Genomic DNA, 20705 nt, shown 5'->3' on the forward strand with positions numbered 1-20705 from the left:
GTTGTATTCAACCTCTTATTTTAAGCATACGTCCAGGGCTAAATAAGGTCAGGTAAAAAGGTTTTTTTCCCACACCAACATTGCAAAGCACATAATCAACTGTTCCTTATTTACTCCTTTACAAGCCTTGAATGAATTAAACCGAAAATAACCATTGACGGTGGATTCACAGGTCGTTGAACCGGTCCTGTAAGTGAGTTAATGTAATAACTCAAATCAATTCTCTATAATGATAACAGAAACTGTAGTGTTTATTTCTTGTAACGACCAGTCTCTGCCTTTTTGCCTGTTCTTGCTCGTTCACCAAGGTATCAACGTCAAAGCTTGTCTGGCTGTGATTATGCTCAAACATGCTATCTAAAATTTGTTTTTATTTTCTATGCCAGCACTTTAGTTCAAGTTTGAGTAACATTGTTGCATTAGTAACTGTATTTTGCGGACAAGATAAACAATGGTGGGAAACCCTTAGAGCATTTCTTAATTATAGCTTACATTTTCTAACCTTTGGAAGACTTGTCTGGAGTTGTATTTCTTCACTGTGTTTGTTATTAATGTAAAGCAGAAATTTTGTTCGAGTATATGAACTTTTGACATTTCAAATGTACTGCCCATTTTTTTTCAACCATTTTTAGACAAGATAAGTGTTAGACGTTAAGTTTTAGCACCATGAAAGAATATATTTGAATTCCATCTTGAAGTTCTTGAAAGGTTCCAGTGGCTGTTTGAACAGGAAAGCAGGTCAATTTCACTTGTGTCGTTGACCTCAACTCCTGTTTGTACAACTTATTTTTTTTTCTCTCACATTGACCTTGTTAGTACCAAACCTGATGTTGAAGCTGTGAAATTAATAACGTGCAAAATGGGCCACTCCTTAAAAAACGGCTAATTGCAAGTCTTTCATTTTTTGGGGGATGTTTTTTAATTTAACGTGATACCTTTGCTTGTATTTGCAGACAGTCGGTAAACATGAGCCATCCCTATACCCACTCAACGCCAGATGACAACCCATAAGTGAGACCAGATAGTCTCACGAAAACTCTTGGCACAAAGGTATAACGGCACACACGCAGACATGTGACAGTCCAGAATAGATCCCAAAAAGTACTCTGTTTGGTGGAGATCAGGACTTTGTGCAAACCAAACTCTCCCATTCTAGCTTTTGCGCACTGGTCCATAATCATCTTGGAACAAGAAAAGGACATTCCCAAACTGTTTTTACTGTCCAAAATCTCATTGTAAACTGAAGGATTCAGAGGTCGTTGAACTGGAACTAAATTTTGGGGAATAGCATGCTCCCAAGTTTGTGGGAACGGTACAAGGATGGCCACATCCTGTCCCAACGATTATGCAACAGTGCACGAAGCGTAGCCTATAACGACACAGATGGGATAGTCTTGTATGTATGTACTTGATTGGACTCCAGAGTGCTGAACAATAAAAAAAGCCATTGTGTGACCTCACATTTTTGGAAGAATTGAAGGAAGGATGATCATGAGAAAGTTAACAGGAACAAGGATTCCAATCAATTCTTCCAAACTCGCGGTCTAATAATGGGACGCATGAACCGGGAGTTGGAAAAAAGGGGTCTCACCGCCCCGCTACGAGTCCACTGCCAAATTCACCAGCAAGCACTGTGCTGCAAAATGTTGACGTGGGATTCTGTAATGACGGTTGTGGTGTCGTGCATAAACTTCAGAGCAAAGGGAGAAGATTGTGCATGGCACAACAGAAAGTTAATGTTCCATGGCTTTTTTTTCTATGAAGAACCCAGAGAGAGTTATTTAGTTATTATTTATTTCATAAATAGTGTTATTTATTTCCTGTTTTTTCTGTGAAGAACTCAGAGAGGGTTATTTAGTTATTATTTATTTCACTAATAGTGTTATTATATGTTTCCTGACTTTTTTTCTGTAAAGAACCTGGAAAGGGTTATTTGGTTATGTGTGGCTTTCTGGAAAACAATAAAAAAAAATTAAGCTCTCCTACGATCGTCACACTTTTTCTGTTACAAACTGACACCGGCCCCCCATCAGAGAAGGGAAAAGTTATGTGGCCCTCACAGGAAAAAGTTTGGGGACCCCTGCTATAAATGGTCGTTTTTGTCTGTAAAAAATTCCCTGACTGTACATGGTATTTTTTCATGTAAAAATGCCTTACTAAACATGGTCATTTTTTTAAATAAAAAAGCCTTACTATATATACACGTTCGGTTTTTTGTTGTTGTTTAAAAAAAGCCTTACTATACTATGTTGTTGTTTTTTTAAGGAAAAAAGCCTTACTATACATGGTCGTTTTTTAGGAGAAAAAGCCTTACTATACATGGTCGTATTTTTAGAAAAAAAGCCTGACTATACTATGTCGTTTTTTAATTTTAAAAAAGCCTTACTATACTGTCGTTTTTTTAAGAAAAAAGCCTTACTATAATTTGTTGTTGTTTTTTTAAAGAAAAAAGCCTTACTTGGTCGTATTTTTGATACATACGTACATTTGATTTGATTTGATATAAAGGCGTAGCATCCCATAAGACTAGGCTTTCATTTCAAACTATTCCAGAAAATGTAGGTTTTCCTAAAGAGCAAGCTTTCCACAATACTAGTGTCCTACAAGTGCAATCAGTGGATTGCCGTCAGGTGCTTCTTGCAGCCCAACCCCCGTTGCTTCAACTGAGTCCGACCGAGTCTGTGCTGGATGTTTCGAAAAAAAAATGCTGGCCCAACCCACAGCTGCCCTCGAGGACCCCTGTTGCAGACTCTCCAAGCCAGTCCAAGTCTTTTTCTGGACCAATTGTAAACGTTGGCCATCAAAATGCAGACTTTAGACCATTTTGACTCATTTAAGAGCACCTTTGTTGAATATTTCACCCATTTCATTATATGCAGCGGTGTATGATGACACTAAAGGCTTTTCATTTGATGTAAAGGCATAGCATCCCATAAAACTAAGCTTTCATTTCAAACTATTCCAGAAAATGTAGGTTTTCCTAAAGAGCAAGCTTTCCACAATACTAGTGTCCTACAAGTGCAATCAGTGGATTGCCGTCAGGTGCTTCTTGCAGCCCAACCCCCGTTGCTTCAACTGAGTCCGACCGAGTCTGTGCTGGATGTTTCGAAAAAAAAATGCTGGCCCAACCCACAGCTGCCCTCGAGGACCCCTGTTGCAGACTCTCCAAGCCAGTCCAAGTCTTTTTCTGGACCTATTGTAAACGTTGGCCATCAAAATGCAGACTTTAGACCATTTTGACTCATTTAAGAGCACCTTTGTTGAATATTTCACCCATTTCATTATATGCAGCGGTGTATGATGACACTAAAGGCTTTTCATTTGATGTAAAGGCATAGCATCCCATAAAACTAAGCTTTCATTTCAAACTACTCCACAAAATCTAGGTTTTCATAAAGAGCAAAGCTTTCCACAATACTAGTGTCCTACAAGTGCAATCAGTGGATCGGCGTCAGGTGCTTCTTGCAGCCCAACCCCCGTTGCTTTCAACTGAGTCCGACCGAGTCTGTGCTGGATGTTTCGGAAAAAAATGCTGGCCCAACCCACAGCGGCCCTCGAGGACCCCTGTTGCAGACTCTCCAAGCCAGTCCAAGTCTTTTTCTGGACCTATTGTAAACGTTGGCCATCAAAATGCAGACTTTTGACCATTTTGACTCATTTAAGAGCACCTTTGTTGAATGATATTTTACCCATTTCATTATATGCAGCGGTGTATGATGACACTAAAGGCTTTTCATTTGATGTAAAGGCATAGCATCCCATAAAACTAAGCTTTCATTTCAAACTATTCCACAAAATGTAGGTTTTCATAAAGAGCAAAGCTTTCCACAATACTAGTGTCCTACAAGTGCAATCAGTGGATTGCCGTCAGGTGCTTCTCTTGCAGTCCAACCCCCGTTGCTTCTACAAACCCTTTGCCCACCCCCCAGCTAATTGGTGACGGCGAGGAGGTGATCGTTACGATCCGTCCCAAAAAATGGCAAATGAAAAAGCACTATGTAAACGCTAAACGATTATCCCCCGACTTAAACCCAGCCGGGAAGAAAAATATCATGGAACATTTCAGGATGAATACTTTTAGAGTGACCTCTTCCAAAAAAAAAAAAAACAATCGCCTCCGCCAAGGACCTTTTTCAATTTAACTTTACGTGACAGATCTCCAATCCATACATATTGCGGACATACGGTTAAATAAATGGTCAGGGAAAAATGTATGATGACGCAGAAATTATTTTTTTTGCCTTGACGGAGACACTGGCGGCGATTGTTAAACAACTTTAAAAATGTTTCAAGGGAAAAAAAGCCTTACTATACAGTGTGCTTGTTTTCTGGGAGTTTCCACTGTTTGTAAATCCATCTGGCAGTTTTAGCCAGCGGCGATGACAGATTTTAGCTCCTGGATGCCACAAATTAGTCATAATGGTTGGACTCTAGTCATTTTCTCTTCCTAAAAATCCAAAAGTTAATATGTATTTGACTATTTGACTGCGGTTTCAAAGTAAACCATCACACACACACACACATACACACACACGCGCGCGCACAGACGCGCGCACAGACCCGCGCACACAGACGCGCGTGCGCACAGACACACGCGCGCACAGACACAGACACGCGCACAGACACAGATACGCGTGTAATGGTTTACTTTGAAACCACAGTCAAATAGTCAAGTACATATTGACTTTTGGCTTTTAAGGACGAGAATATATATATATATATATATATATATATATATATATATATATATATATATATATATGTATATGTATGTATATATATATGTATATGTATATGTATATGTATATATATATATATATATATATATATATATATATATATATATATGTATATATATATATATATATATATATATAAATGGGTTCAATAAAACTGAATACAGCAGTTTCAAAATAAACCATTACACACACACACATATATATATATATATATATATATATATATATATATATATATATATATATATATATATATATATATAGGGGTTCAATAAAACTGAATACAGCAGTTTCAAATTAAACCATTACACACACACATATATATATATATATATAATTGTTTATACTGTATTCAGTTTTATTGATTTGAGAATACACATCTCTTTGGTAGCTATACAAAATAGCTCTGGTCCATCTTATGGTGCCGATATAATTCCGTTTTTCAAAATAAATCATTCATTGATCCAATAGTTTTCCGCACCGCTTTACTTCGCAGGGGTTGCAGGGATGCTGGAGCCTATCACGGCCAACTATGGCTTGCCAGCCAATCACAGGGCACTGAGACGAAAACACGCTGATTAACTTCAAATGACTTCAGGTGGTGGGGCTAGGCACACTGTATCTCAGACCTATTGCACGCCAGTCAGGTATAACAATAATTATAACATTTATTTTAATGTCTTACGAGTTAGTTGCTTGTTATAATGAACAAGTGTGCGTTTATTTTGATGTCTTACGAGTTACTTACTTGTTATAGTGAACAAGTGTGCCTTTAGTTTGAGCTGAAGATCGCCATGTTGAGCTCCGCTAAGCAAGCATGGGTTAAGGTTAAACCTCAAGCTTAAATTTTAATGTTATTTTGCTAAATTATGTATTGGGCAAGTATTCATAAGAACCGAGCGGTGTTCTTAACGCGGTGGTTATTGTTACGGGATTCCAACTGTCTTTTTTTGTGTGGAAATATCATGCTAATGAGCGATTAGCACGAGGCTAGCGCTAGCCGCGAATGGCTAATCGCTACGCTAGCAGGGAGTCCACGTAGTGCTTCTAACTGTACTTTATTGTGGATGCTAAATGAGCGTTAGTTAAGCTAATGTTCATACTCCTATGATTTTGTTTGTAAAAATACACTTATTTGTCGGTGCGAATGGGCTCAAAGTTTTGGTTAATTATGTTAAATGCAAATGTGATTGATTGACACACATTGTATGGCATGCACTTGTTGTAGTGTATGTACACGATGGAATTAAGGCTATAAATGTTTGTTTAGAAAGCAGACTAAACTCTGTCCCTGTGTGGCTTTTTTAAGTTGACGGACATCTTCCTGGACAGCGGCTTGAGTTCTAAAAGGCCTGGGGCCACCTGGTCTGACTGCACCACGCCGGCCTGGCTCAGTACCTCCGGGACACTAAAGTGAAGTTCAACCTGGACGGCATGGATGGACGGACGGCATGGACGGACGGACGGCATGGACGGACGGACGGACGGCATGGACGGACGGACGGCATGGACGGACGGACGGCATGGACGGACGGACGGCATGGACGGACGGACGGCATGGACGGACGGCATGGACGGACGGACGGCATGGACGGACGGACGGCATGGACGGACGGACGGCATGGACGGACGGACGGCATGGACGGACGGACGGCAGGGACGGACGGAATGGATGGACGGCACAGACGGACGGACGGCGGATTTATGGATACTTCTTCACAGTGGAGTTTTGGACACTTTTTTTACCCATGGATTTATGGACACTTCTCCCCAGCGGAGTTTTGGACACTTTTCTCCCCAGTGGAGTTTTGGACACTTTTTGGACACTTTTCTCCCCAGTGGAGTTTTGGACACTTTTCTCCCCAGTGGAGTTTTGGACACTTTTTTACCCGTGGACGTTTGGACACTTTTTTACCCGTGGACTTTTGGACACTTTTTTACCCATGGACTTTTGGACACTTTTTTACCCGTGGACTTTTGGACACTTTTTTTACCGGTGGACTTTTGGACACTTTTTTTTTACCGGTGCAGGTAAGTATTTTGGTCTTTTGAGTTTTGATTTGTGGACACTTTTCTCCCTAGTGGAGTTTTGGACACTTTTTGGACACTTTTCTCCCCAGTGGAGTTTTGGACACTTTTTGGACACTTTTTCTCCCCAGTGGAGTTTTGGACACTTTTTCTCCCCAGTGGAGTTTTGGACACTTTTTCTCCCCAGTGGAGTTTTGGACACTTTTTCTCCCCAGTGGAGTTTTGGACACTTTTTCTCCCCAGTGGAGTTTTGGACACTTTTTCTCCCCAGTGGAGTTTTGGACACTTTTTCTCCCCAGTGGAGTTTTGGACACTTTTTCTCCCCAGTGGAGTTTTGGACACTTTTTCTCCCCAGTGGAGTTTTGGACACTTTTTGGACACTTTTTCTCCCCAGTGGAGTTTTGGACACTTTTTGGACACTTTTTCTCCCCAGTGGAGTTTTGGACACTTTTTGGACACTTTTTCTCCCCAGTGGAGTTTTGGACACTTTTTGGACACTTTTTCTCCCCAGTGGAGTTTTGGACACTTTTTGGACACTTTTTCTCCCCAGTGGAGTTTTGGACACTTTTTGGACACTTTTTCTCCCCAGTGGAGTTTTGGACACTTTTTGGACACTTTTTCTCCCCAGTGGAGTTTTGGACACTTTTTGGACACTTTTTCTCCCCAGTGGAGTTTTGGACACTTTTTGGACACTTTTTCTCCCCAGTGGAGTTTTGGACACTTTTTCTCCCCAGTGGAGTTTTGGACACTTTTTCTCCCCAGTGGAGTTTTGGACACTTTTTCTCCCCAGTGGAGTTTTGGACACTTTTCTCCCCAGTGGAGTTTTGGACACTTTTCTCCCCAGTGGAGTTTTGGACACTTTTTGGACACTTTTCTCCCCAGTGGAGTTTTGGACACTTTTCTCCCCAGTGGAGTTTTGGACACTTTTTTACCCGTGGACGTTTGGACACTTTTTTACCCGTGGACTTTTGGACACTTTTTTACCCGTGGATTTATGGACACTTTTTTACCCGTGGATTTATGGACACTTTTTTACCCGTGGATTTATGGACACTTTTTTACCGGTGGACTTTTGGACACTTTTTTACCGGTGCAGGTAAGTATTTTGGTCTTTTGAGTTTTGATTTGTGGACACTTTTTGGACACTTTTCTCCCCAGTGGAGTTTTGGACACTTTTTGGACACTTTTCTCCCCAGTGGAGTTTTGGACACTTTTTGGACACTTTTCTCCCCAGTGGAGTTTTGGACACTTTTTGGACACTTTTCTCCCCAGTGGAGTTTTGGACACTTTTTGGACACTTTTCTCCCCAGTGGAGTTTTGGACACTTTTTGGACACTTTTCTCCCCAGTGGAGTTTTGGACACTTTTTGGACACTTTTCTCCCCAGTGGAGTTTTGGACACTTTTTGGACACTTTTCTCCCCAGTGGAGTTTTGGACACTTTTTGGACACTTTTCTCCCCAGTGGAGTTTTGGACACTTTTCTCCCCAGTGGAGTTTTTGGACACTTTTTGGACACTTTTCTCCCCAGTGGAGTTTTGGACACTTTTTTACCCGTGGACGTTTGGACACTTTTTTACCCGTGGACTTTTGGACACTTTTTTACCCGTGGATTTATGGACACTTTTTTACCCGTGGATTTATGGACACTTTTTTACCCGTGGATTTATGGACACTTTTTTACCCGTGGATTTATGGACACTTTTTTACCCGTGGATTTATGTACACTTTTTTACCGGTGGACTTTTGGACACTTTTTTACCGGTGCAGGTAAGTATTTTGGTCTTTTGAGTTTTGATTTGTGGACACTTTTTGGACACTTCTCCCCAGTGGAGTTTTGGACACTTTTTGGACACTTTTCTCCCCAGTGGAGTTTTGGACACTTTTCTCCCCAGTGGAGTTTTGGACACTTTTTGGACACTTTTCTCCCCAGTGGAGTTTTGGACACTTTTCTCCCCAGTGGAGTTTTGGACACTTTTTGGACACTTTTCTCCCCAGTGGAGTTTTGGACACTTTTTTACCCGTGGACGTTTGGACACTTTTTTACCCGTGGACTTTTGGACACTTTTTTTACCCGTGGACTTTTGGACACTTTTTTTACCCGTGGACTTTTGGACACTTTTTTACCCGTGGATTTATGGACACTTTTTTACCGGTGCAGGTAAGTATTTTGGTCTTTTGAGTTTTGATTTGTGGATACTTTTCTCCCTAGTGGAGTTTTGGACACTTTTTGGACACTTTTTCTCCCCAGTGGAGTTTTGGACACTTTTTCTCCCCAGTGGAGTTTTGGACACTTTTTCTCCCCAGTGGAGTTTTGGACACTTTTTCTCCCCAGTGGAGTTTTGGACACTTTTTCTCCCCAGTGGAGTTTTGGACACTTTTTTACCCGTGGATTTATGGACACTTTTTTACCGGTGCAGGTAAGTATTTTGGTCTTTGAGTTTTGATTTGTGGACACTTTTCTCCCTAGTGGAGTTTTGGACACTTTTCTCCCCAGTGGAGTTTTGGACACTTTTTGGACACTTTTCTCCCCAGTGGAGTTTTGGACACTTTTTGGACACTTTTCTCCCCAGTGGAGTTTTGGACACTTTTTCTCCCCAGTGGAGTTTTGGACACTTTTTGGACACTTTTCTCCCCAGTGGAGTTTTGGACACTTTTTGGACACTTTTCTCCCCAGTGGAGTTTTGGACACTTTTCTCCCCGCAGGTTTTTGGACACTTTTCTCCCTAGTGGAGTTTTGGACACTTTTTTTTACCCGTGGATCTATGGACACTTTTCTCCCCAGTGGAGGTTTGGACGCTTTTCTCCCTAGTGGAGTTTTGGACACTTTTCTCCCCTGCTGAGTTTTGGGGACGGACGGCACGGACGGACGGACGGCACGGACGGACGGACGGCACGGACGGACGGACGGACGGACGGCACGGACGGACGGACGGCACGGACGGACGGACGGACGGCACGGACGGACGGACGGACGGCACGGACGGACAGCGGGATCAAGGTGAGTGCAAAATTCAGCACACCTTGCTAAAAAAATGTAATTAATTTATTGGAAAAATTTCAAAGACTTGAACCTTTTTTTCCCCCGTGGACTTTTGGGCATGAACGGACGGCAAAGATGGACGGCAAGGACGGACGGCAGGGACGGACGGCAGGGACAGACGGAGGGATCAAGGTGAGTGCAAAATTCAGCACACCTTGCTAAAAAAAATGTAATTAATTTATTGGAAAAATTTCAAAGACTTGAACCTTTTTTTCCCCCGTGGACTTTTGGGCATGAACGGACGGCAAAGATGGACGGCAAGGACGGACGGCAGGGACGGACGGCAGGGACGGACGGCAGGGACGGACGGCATTGACGGACGGCAGGGACGGACGGCAGGGACGGACGGCAGGGACGGACGGCAGGGACGGACGGCAGGGACGGACGGCAGGGACGGACGGCAGGGACGGACGGCAGGGACGGACGGCAGGGACGGACGGCAGGGACAGACGGAGGGATCAAGGTGAGTGCAAAATTCAACACACTTTGCCAAAAAAAAAATATTGGAAAATGTTCAAAGACTTGAACTTTTTTTCTCCTCTGCGGACTTTTGGGTATGGACAGACGGCAGGGACGGACGGCAGGGACAGACAGAGGGATCAAGGTGAGTGCAAAATTCAGCACACTTTGCAAAAAAAATTCCTTAAATTATTGGAAATTTCCAAAAGCTATAACTTTCCCCCCCCCTGCGGACTTTTGGGCGTGGACGGACGGCACGGACTGATGGACGACAGGGACAGAGACAACTGCGGTGAGTCGGCCACGCCCGCCGGCCCGTGCCGTCGTCCAATCGCAAGCCGAGCCCATTCCACCCGTGTTTGCTCTCTTTCAGCGTGCTTCACGGGTACGTGTAAACTAGGAGTCTTGAGGCCCTGTCGTTGGTGTTAGTGACTGGCGGCCATCTTACGACAGACACTCTGAATTGGCTCAATTCTTCAAACGTTTTGGTTGGAAGGAGGTAAGTGATCCAAGATGGCGGCGCGGGTGGATGCAGCTGGCTCTTGCTCTCCAGTTTGGTGTTTTGTTTCCTCAGTCTTGTCGTTGTTTGCTAACATCTGCCAGGCAAACCTTTTCTACAGTCGCCAGGATTTGGTTGCTCTCGGGAGGAGATGCCATAAATCCATCAGAGCAGATTGCCAACGAACCTGCCGCATGTCCCCGAGGACATCTCGAGACGACCAATTTCGTCATACGCTGCTGTGTATGATGACAATTAGGCTTTTGATGATTCGATGATGATGATCAAGCCCATGTCTGAACAGTTAGCAATCCCTCATTTTCTGTTGCTTTGGGGATATTTTTGCGCCACTTCCTCTTGATTTTGAAGGAATTGATCGCATCACTCACATTAAAAAAAAGATAGGGTTGTTGGAAAAAATATTATAGAAAATAACTCAAATTCACAAGACGGGGAAGACGTGCTGGCGGCTGTCATGGAGTTCCGTGCGCATCGGTCGCGCCATGCAGGCAAGCCCCGCCCCCCCAGGGATGGAATTTGGCCGTCCGTCCGCTTAATCGGGTCTTTGCTTTCAGCTGGACGAGAGCGGGAAGTCGGTCTTCACCGTTCTGTGGGGGGACGTGGCCGCTGAATTGAGGAAGGTGAAGAACCGCGTCATCTGTTACGGTGGGTAGCCACAAGAGATTTGGCCGGCTTTTGGTCGGGGGAAAAAAGGCTTTTCTCTGTCCATGAATCGTTAGGCTTTTTTTTTCTAAAAAATGACAATGTATACATAGTCATTTTTCTGGAAAGAAGGCTTACAATAGATGGTCGTTTTTTTTTTTTTTTTTAAAGCCTTAACATTGTTTTTGTTTTAAAGCCTTACAAAAAAAAGCCTTAAAAATGACCATGTATAGTAAAGCTTTATTCTTAAAAAAAAATATAGTATATATAGTAAGGCTTTTTTTCCTAAAAAATAACATAATATAGTAAGGCTTTAAAAAAAAAACGACATAGTATAGTAAGGCTTTTTTTCTTAAAAAAACGACATAGCATAGTAAGGCGTTTTTCCCCTAAAAACGACATAGTATAGTAAGGCTTTTTTCTTTAAAAAAATGACATAGTATATAGTAAGGCTTTTTTTCTTAAGAAAAAAACGACAGTATAGTAAGGCTTTTTTTTTAAATTAAAAAACGACATATTTTAGTAAGGCTTTAAAAAAAGACAGATAGTAAGGCTTTTTTTTTTAATTAAAAAACGACAGATAGTAAGGCTTTTTTAAATTAAAAAACGACACAGTATAGTAAGGTTTTCCTAAAAAACGACATAGTATAGTAAGGCTTTTTTCTTAAAAAAACAACATAGTATAGTAAGGCTTTTTTTCTTAAAAAAACGACATAGTATAGTAAGCCTTTTTTTCTTAAAAAAACGACATAGTATAGTAAGGCTATTTTTCCCTAAAAAACGACATAGTATAGTAAGGCTTTTTTCTTAAAAAAAAAAACGACATAGTATAGTAAGGCTATTTTTCCCTAAAAAACGACATAGTATAGTAAGGCTTTTTTCTTAAAAAAACGATATAGTACAGTAAGGCTATTTTTCCCTAAAAAACGACATAGTATAGTAAGGCTTTTTTCCCTAAAAAACGACATAGTATAGTAAGGCTTTTTTTCTTAAAAAACGACATTTGTATAGTAAGGCTATTTTCGCCTAAAAAACGACATAGTATAGTAAGGCTTTTTTTTTTCTTAAAAAACGACATAGTATAGTAAGGCTATTTTTCCCTAAAAAAACAACATAGTATAGTAAGGCTATTTTTCCCTAAAAAACGACATAGTATAGTAAGGCTTTTTTCTTAAAAAAACGACATAGTATAGTAAGGCTTTTTTTCTTAAAAAAACGACATAGTATAGTAAGGCTTTTTTTCTTAAAAAAACGACATAGTATAGTAAGGCTTTTTTCCCTAAAAAAAAACGACATAGTATAGTAAGGCTTTTAAAAAAAAGACCATGTATAGTAAGCCTCATCTCATTTTCTGAACTGCTTTATCCTCATTAGGGTAGCGGGGGATGCTGGAGCCAATCCCATTTGTCTCCAGGCCAGAGGCGGGGGACATCCTGAATCGGTGGCCAGACGATCTTAGGGTACAAGGAGACGGACAACCACGCACTGTATAGTAAGTCTTTTTTCCTTAAAAACGACATGGTATAGTAAGGCTTTTTTCCCCTAAAAAACGACATAGTATAGTAAGGCTTTTTTTCCTAAAAAACGACATAGAATAGTAAGGTTTTTTTTCTCAAAAAACGACATAGTATAGTAAGGCTTTTTTTTCTTAAAAAACGACATAGTATACAAAGGGTCTTTTCCCTAAAAAACGACATAGTATAGTAAGCCTTCCCCCCCCCCCCCCCCCCCAAAAAAAAACAGCATAGTATTGTAAGGTTTTTTCCCTAAAAAACGACATAGTATAGTAAGGATTTTTTTCTTAAAAAAACGACATAGTATAGTAAGGCTTTTTTCCCCCAAAAACGACATAGTATAGTAAGGCTTTTTTTCCTAAAAAACGACATAGTATAGTAAGGCTTTTTTTCCTAAAAAACGACATAGTATAGTAAGGCTTTTTTCTCCAAAAAATGACATAGTATAGTAAGGCTATTTTCCCCCAAAAAACGACATAGTATAGTAAGGCTTTTTTTTCTCTAAAAAAACGACATAGTATAGTAAGGGTTTTTTTCCCCCCAAAAAACAGCATAGTATAGTAAGGCTTTTTTCCCTAAAAAAACGACATAATATAGTAAGGCTTTTTTTCCTAAAAAAACGACATAGTATAGTAAGGTTTTTTCCCTAAAAATGACATAATATAGTAAGCTTTTTTTTCTTCTTAAAAAATGACATAGTATAGTAATGCTTTTTTTCCCTAAAAAACGACATAGTATAGTAAGGCTTTTTTCCCCCAAAAATGACATAGTATAGTAAGGCTATTTTCCCCAAAAAAACGACATAGTATAGTAAGGCTTTTTTTTCCTAAAAAAACGACATAGTATAGTAAGGCTTTTTTTCCCTAAAAACGACATAGTATAGTAAGGTTTTTTCCCTAAAAATGACATGGTATAGTAAGGCTTTTTTTCTTAAAAAAACGACATAGTATAGTAAGGCTTTTTTTCCTAAAAAACGACATAGTATAGTAAGGCTTTTTTTCTTAAAAAACGACATAGTATAGTAAGGCTTTTTTCCTAAAAAAACGACATAGTATAGTAAGGCTATTTTTCTTAAAAAACGACATAGTATAGTAAGGCTATTTTTCCCCAAAAAAACGACATAGGATAGTAAGGCTTTTTTTCCTAAAAAAAATGACATAGTATAGTAAGGCTTTTTCCCTAAAAAACGACATAATATAGTAAGGCTTTTTTCCTAAAAAAACGACATAGTATAGTAAGGCTTTTTTTCTTAAAAAACGACATAGTATAGTAAGGCTATTTTTCCCCAAAAAAACGACATAGGATAGTAAGGCTTTTTTTCTTAAAAAACGACATAGTATAGTAAGGCTTCTTTTCCTAAAAAACGACATAGTATAGTAAGGCTTTTTTCTTAAAAAACGACATAGTATAGTAAGGCTATTTTTCCTATAAAAAACAACAACAAAGTATAGTAAGGCTTTTTTTTCCTAAAAAAATGACATAGTATAGTAAGGCTTTTCTTAAAAAACGACATAGTTTAGTAAGGCTTTTTTTCCTAAAAAACAACATAGTATAGTAAGGCTTTTTTTAAAATTAAAAAACGACATAGTATAGTAAGGCTTTTTTTCCTAAAAAAACGACATAGTATAGTAAGGTTTTTTTTTCTTTAAAAACGACATAGTATAGTAAGGCTTTTTTTCCTAAAAAAGGACATAGCATAGTAAGGCGTTTTCCCCCTAAAAACGACATAGTATAGTAAGGCTTTTTTCTTTAAAAAAATGACATAGTATATAGTAACGCTTTTTTTCTTAAGAAAAAACGACAGTATAGTAAGGCTTTTTTTAAAATTAAAAAACGACATTTTAGTAAGGCTTTAAAAAAAGACAGATAGTAAGGCTTTTTTTTTTTAAATTAAAAAACGACAGATAGTAAGGCTTTTTTAAATTAAAAAACGACACAGTATAGTAAGGTTTTCCTAAAAAACGACATAGTATAGTAAGGCTTTTTTCTTAAAAAAACGACGTAGTATAGTAAGGCTTTTTTTCTTAAAAAAACGACATAGTATAGTAAGGCTTTTTTTCTTAAAAAAAATGACATAGTATAGTAAGGCTATTTTTCCCTAAAAAACGACATAGTATAATAAGGCTTTTTTCTTAAAAAAAAAACGACATAGTATAGTAAGGCTATTTTTCCCTAAAAAACGACATGGTATAGTAAGGCTTTTTTCTTAAAAAAACGACATAGTACAGTAAGGCTATTTTTCCCTAAAAAACGACATAGTATAGTAAGGCTTTTTTCCCTAAAAAACGACATAGTATAGTAAGGCTTTTTTCTTAAAAAAACGACATAGTATGGTAAGGCTTTTTTTTTCTTAAAAAACGACATAGTATAGTAAGGCTATTTTTCCCTAAAAAAACGACATAGTATAGTAAGGCTATTTTTCCCTAAAAAACGACATAGTATAGTAAGGCTTTTTTCTTAAAAAAACGACATAGTATAGTAAGGCTTTTTTTCTTAAAAAAACGACATAGTATAGTAAGGCTTTTTTTCTTAAAAAAACGACATAGTATAGTAAGGCTTTTTTCCCTAAAAAAAAAACGACATAGTATAGTAAGGCTTTTAAAAAAAAGACCATGTATAGTAAGCCTCATCTCATTTTCTGAACTGCTTTATCCTCATTAGGGTAGCGGGGGATGCTGGAGCCAATCCCATTTGTCTCCAGGCCAGAGGCGGGGGACATCCTGAATCGGTGGCCAGACGATCTTAGGGTACAAGGAGACGGACAACCACGCACTGTATAGTAAGTCTTTTTTCCTTAAAAACGACATGGTATAGTAAGGCTTTTTTTCCCTAAAAAACGACCTAGTATAGTAAGGCTTTTTTTCCTAAAAAACGACATAGAATAGTACGTTTTTTTTTCTCAAAAAACGACATAGTATACAAAGGGTTTTTTCCCTAAAAAACGACATAGTATAGTAAGGCTTTTTTTTTCTTAAAAAACGACATAGTATACAAAGGGTCTTTTCCCTAAAAAACGACATAGTATAGTAAGCCTTCCCCCCCCCCCCACCCCCCCCCCAAAAAACAGCATAGTATTGTAAGGTTTTTTCCCTAAAAAACGACATAGTATAGTAAGGATTTTTTTCTTAAAAAAACGACATAGTATAGTAAGGCTTTTTTCCCCCAAAAACGACATAGTATAGTAAGGCTTTTTTTCCTAAAAAACGACATAGTATAGTAAGGCTTTTTTCCCCCAAAAACGACATAGTATAGTAAGGCTTTTTTTCCTAAAAAACGACATAGTATAGTAAGGCTTTTTTTCCTAAAAAACGACATAGTATAGTAAGGCTTTTTTCCCCAAAAAACGACATAGTATAGTAAGGCTTTTTTCCCCAAAAAACGACATAGTATAGTAAGGCTTTTTTTTTCTCTAAAAAAAACGACATAGTATAGTAAGGCTTTTTTTCCCCCAAAAAAACAGCATAGTATAGTAAGGCTTTTTTCCCTAAAAAAACGACATAATATAGTAAGGCTTTTTTTCCTAAAAAAACGACATAGTATAGTAAGGCTTTTTTTCCTAAAAAAACGACATAGTATAGTAAGGCTTTTTTTCCCTAAAAACGACATAGTATAGTAAGGTTTTTTCCCTAAAAATGACATAATATAGTAAGCTTTTTTTTTTCTTAAAAAATGACATAGTATAGTAATGCTTTTTTCCCTAAAAAACAACATAGTATAGTAAGGCTTTTTTTCCTAAAAAAAATGACATAGTATAGTAAGGCTTTTTTTCTTAAACGACATAGTATAGTAAGGCTTTTTTTCTTAAACGACATAGTATAGTACGGCTTTTTTTTCCTAAAAAACGACATAGTATAGTAAGGCTTTTTTCCCCAAAAAATGACATAGTATAGTAAGGCTATTTTCCCCCCAAAAACGACATAGTATAGTAAGGCTTTTTTTTCCTAAAAAAAACGACATAGTATAGTAAGGCTTTTTTTCCCTAAAAACGACATAGTATAGTAAGGTTTTTTCCCTAAAAATGACATGGTATAGTAAGGCTTTTTTTCTTAAAAAAACGACATAGTATAGTAAGGCTTTTTTTCCTAAAAAACGACATAGTATAGTAAGGCTTTTTTCCTAAAAAAACAACATAGTATAGTAAGGCTTTTTTTCCTAAAAAAAATGACATAGTATAGTAAGGCTTTTTTTCTTAAACGACATAGTATAGTAAGGCTTTTTTTCTTAAACGACATAGTATAGTACGGCTTTTTTTTCCTAAAAAACGACATAGTATAGTAAGGCTTTTTTCCCCAAAAAATGACATAGTATAGTAAGGCTATTTTCCCCCAAAAAACGACATAGTATAGTAAGGCTTTTTTTTCCTAAAAAAAACGACATAGTATAGTAAGGCTTTTTTTCCCTAAAAACGACATAGTATAGTAAGGTTTTTTCCCTAAAAATGACATGGTATAGTAAGGCTTTTTTTCTTAAAAAAACGACATAGTATAGTAAGGCTTTTTTTCCTAAAAAACGACATAGTATAGTAAGGCTTTTTTCCTAAAAAAACGACATAGTATAGTAAGGCTATTTTTCTTAAAAAATGACATAGTATAGTAAGGCTATTTTTCCCCAAAAAAACGACATAGGATAGTAAGGCTTTTTTTCCTAAAAAAATGACATAGTATAGTAAGGCTTTTTCCCTAAAAAACGACATAATATAGTAAGCCTTTTTTCCTAAAAAAACGACATAGTATAGTAAGGCTTTTTTTCTTAAAAAAACGACATAGTATAGTAAGGCTATTTTTCCCCAAAAAAACGACATAGGATAGTAAGGCTTTTTTTCTTAAAAAACGACATAGTATAGTAAGGCTTTTTTCCTAAAAAACGACATAGTATAGTAAGGCTTTTTTCTTAAAAAACGACATAGTATAGTAAGGCTATTTTTCCTATAAAAAACAACAACAAAGTATAGTAAGGCTTTTTTTTCCTAAAAAAATGACATAGTATAGTAAGGCTTTTCTTAAAAAACGACATAGTTTAGTAAGGCTTTTTTTCCTAAAAAACGACATAGTATAGTAAGGTTTTTTTTCCCTAAAAAACGACATAGTATGGTAAGGTTTTTTTTTCTTTAAAAACGACATAGTATAGTAAGGCTTTTTTCCTAAAAAACGACATAGTATAGTAAGGCTTTTTTCCTAAAAAAACGACATAGTATAGTAAGGCTTTTTTTCTTACAAAACGACATAGTATAGTAAGGCTATTTTTCCCCAAAAAAACAACATAGGATAGTAGGCTTTTTTTCTTAAAAAACGACACAGTATAGTAAGGCTATTTTTCCTAAAAAACGACATAGTACAGTAAGGCTTTTTCCCTAAAAAACAACATAATATAGTAAGGGTTTTTTTTCTTAAAAAACGACAGTATAGTAAGGCTTTTTCTTTAAAAAAATGATCTTTCTGACAGGATGGAGTAGTTTTGGGACCAGCTTGTGGATGAAGCGCCGCCCCGACCGGTCGCCTTTGTATTGACTCGGTATGTGATGTCTTGCCTTGTTGCAGCGATCCTAGTGCGTGTGCATAGCCACATCCCCTTACAAAATAGTTTTTCGAATGAAACATTTTTTTTTTATAAATCAAAGTCAAGGTCACATAATAGAACAAGAGATACTTTGCTGTCAACTTTTATTTTTATTTTTTCAGATGAATGACAATGGCAAAAATGGATGACTTGTGGGATGGACAGTCTTCCAACGAAAAGGTTTCCCAAAGGAAAGCGAGAGTGAGGACACCTGAAGACAAAAAAAGTAAGTTTAAAAGAGACATTCATGTTGCTGTGCAGAAAATATTTCTTTTCTTTTGTTTTTCTTAGACTCACTTGCGGATGTTGATTTCACCAAGGGGCTGACGCGGGAGGAATTCCAGCTTTCTTTTAAAATGCCAGAATTGTCAAGAGTGTAAGACCTTTTGGCCCACTAAACAAGAGTTGAGTACAGTCACACATTCTTAACCATTTTGTGACTTTTGTCTTGCAGGACTTAACTGGACCTTAAAGCTGCCCAAAAAAGACGCAGGATTTCTTCATTTTGACCCAAAAATGAGGTATAGTGCCTACTTGCATGGATTGAATCCCACATCCTCCAAGTTTTCACTCTTCAGCTCAACAGGATACTTGGCATCAATAGCAGAGCACTAACTTACCGTACAAAAGGTAATGGGTTGGATTCCCCGCCTCCTCCAACTTGTTACTGTTCCAGTCAAATAAAAACTGAGTGGGCACACAGGACTGTACCTATTAAGGAGATGGCTTATACACTTAGTTAAATGAGTCGAGCGCCCCCTCAGCGCAAAGACTTAGCCGGTCGAAGTTTAGTGGGACGGTGGGAGGGCCCAATAGCGCGCGGGGTAAGTATGTGCACAGTAGACTTTGTGCCTACCACCGAGTGGAAGCCGGTTCGCGTCCCGCAGACGTACTCTTGGTGCCTCTCCCCGCCTTCGGCGGGGAGAGACACCTGCGACATAAGACAAATTACCTTTTACTAAAATAAACTTTAAAAATTAAATTTTACATTTAAACATTACATCAAAATTAGTTAAAAGAATTGGCTTAAAAAAACAATAGACAAGAAAACTTTTATTGGACAGGACCATGCTGAGTACGGAGGCGGCTTACACACTTAGCCAAAATCACTCCAGCACCCTCTTACCGAAAAGACTTGGCCGGTCGAACTTTAGTGGGTGTGTGGGTGGGCCCCTTGGCGCACACAGTAGAGTATGCGCCTACCACCGAGTGGAAGCTGGTTCGCGTCCCGCAGACGTACTCTTGGTGCCTCTCCCGCCTTCGGCGGGAGAGACACCTGCGACATAAGATAAATTACCTTTTACTAAAAAACCTAAAAAATAATTTTTACATTTAATCATTACATCCAGATTTGTTAAAATACTTAGCCTAAAAAATCAAAACACTTAGCCAAATTACGACCATGCTGAGTGAGGGAGGTGGCTTGCACACTTAGTCAAATGAGTCGAGTTCCCTCTTACCGAAAATACTTGGCCGGTCGAAGTTTAGTGGGTGTGTGGGTGGGCCCCTTGGCGCACACAGTAGAGTATGCGCCTACCACCGAGTGGAAGCTGGTTCGCGTCCCGCAGACGTACTCTTGGTGCCTCTCCCGCCTTCGGCGGGAGAGACACCTGCGACATGAGATAAATTACCTTTTACTAAAAAACCTAAAAAATAAATTTTACATTTAATCATTACATCCAGATTTGTTAAAATACTTAGCCTAAAAAATCAAAACACTTAGCCAAATTACGACCATGCTGAGTGAGGGAGGTGGCTTGCACACTTAGTCAAATGAGTCGAGTTCCCTCTTACCGAAAATACTCAGCCGGTTGAAGTTTAGTGGGAAGGTGGGAGGGCCCTTTAGCACACACAGTAGAGCATATGCCTACCGTCGAATGGAAGCTGGTTCGCTCCCCACCTGCGACAAAAGACTCATTACCTTTTACTAAAAAAAACTTTCAAAATTAAATTTTACATTTAAACATTACATCAAAATTAGTTAAAAGAATTCACCTAAAAAAACAAAAGACACTGGCTATTAGCTAGGATTTCAAATAAGCCACCCAAACTTTTATTGGTTGCCATTCCCACCACAACCGCCGGCTGTCGAAGAACCGCATGGTGGCGTTGTTCTGCCAGTCGCCCTCGTCCACATCCACGTATGCCGAATGACGGGGACACACCTCAAACCCACGGCTGTCACGGGGTGAGGCAAGCAGGACTTG

At 38.7% G+C, this 20705-nt stretch overlaps 2 protein-coding genes across 24 annotated transcripts; one reads left to right on the forward strand and one right to left on the reverse strand.

Annotated features, from left to right (window-relative positions):
• The first annotated feature begins 174 nt into the window (after window positions 1-174).
• On the forward strand, window positions 175-19208 carry LOC144085787 (uncharacterized). 22 transcript variants are annotated; one of them, XR_013304260.1, is made up of 15 exons: window positions 175-189; window positions 954-1050; window positions 6049-9765; window positions 9831-9939; window positions 10058-10270; window positions 10372-10411; window positions 10476-10558; window positions 10640-11274; window positions 11341-11431; window positions 12803-12920; window positions 15604-15721; window positions 18385-18453; window positions 18621-18724; window positions 18790-18874; window positions 18953-19208. XR_013304260.1 is itself a non-coding variant. In XM_077615429.1 (8 exons), exons 4-8 carry the CDS (start codon window positions 9866-9868, stop codon window positions 10659-10661), a joined length of 393 nt encoding a protein of 130 aa, XP_077471555.1. In that variant the 5' UTR covers window positions 980-1050; window positions 5236-5386; window positions 6049-9765; window positions 9831-9865; the 3' UTR covers window positions 10662-11076. The 22 variants fall into 22 exon arrangements, 7 of the variants coding, with proteins under 7 accessions (XP_077471555.1, XP_077471556.1, XP_077471557.1 ...); XR_013304259.1 differs by lacking the exons at window positions 175-189; window positions 954-1050 and adding an exon at window positions 5236-5386 and having other exon boundaries at window positions 18953-19019; window positions 19077-19208; XR_013304261.1 differs by lacking the exons at window positions 175-189; window positions 954-1050 and adding an exon at window positions 5236-5386 and having other exon boundaries at window positions 10640-10765; window positions 10841-11274.
• Window positions 19209-19538: 330 nt separating this feature from the next.
• LOC144085786 (uncharacterized) lies at window positions 19539-20701 on the reverse strand. Of its 2 annotated transcripts, XM_077615425.1 has the most exons (4): window positions 20572-20701; window positions 20293-20398; window positions 19959-20108; window positions 19539-19774 (listed from the first exon to the last, which is right to left on the reverse strand). In XM_077615425.1, the coding sequence occupies exons 1-4, from the start codon at window positions 20633-20635 to the stop codon at window positions 19621-19623; spliced, it is 474 nt and encodes a 157-aa protein (XP_077471551.1). In that variant the 5' UTR covers window positions 20636-20701; the 3' UTR covers window positions 19539-19620. The 2 variants fall into 2 exon arrangements, 1 of the variants encoding a protein (XP_077471551.1); XR_013304258.1 differs by lacking the exon at window positions 19539-19774 and having other exon boundaries at window positions 19783-20144; window positions 20293-20701.
• Window positions 20702-20705: the final 4 nt, after the last annotated feature.

The sequence above is a fragment of the Stigmatopora argus genome, chromosome 12 (assembly GCF_051989625.1).
Source record: "Stigmatopora argus isolate UIUO_Sarg chromosome 12, RoL_Sarg_1.0, whole genome shotgun sequence".
Lineage (NCBI taxonomy): Eukaryota > Metazoa > Chordata > Actinopteri > Syngnathiformes > Syngnathidae > Stigmatopora > Stigmatopora argus.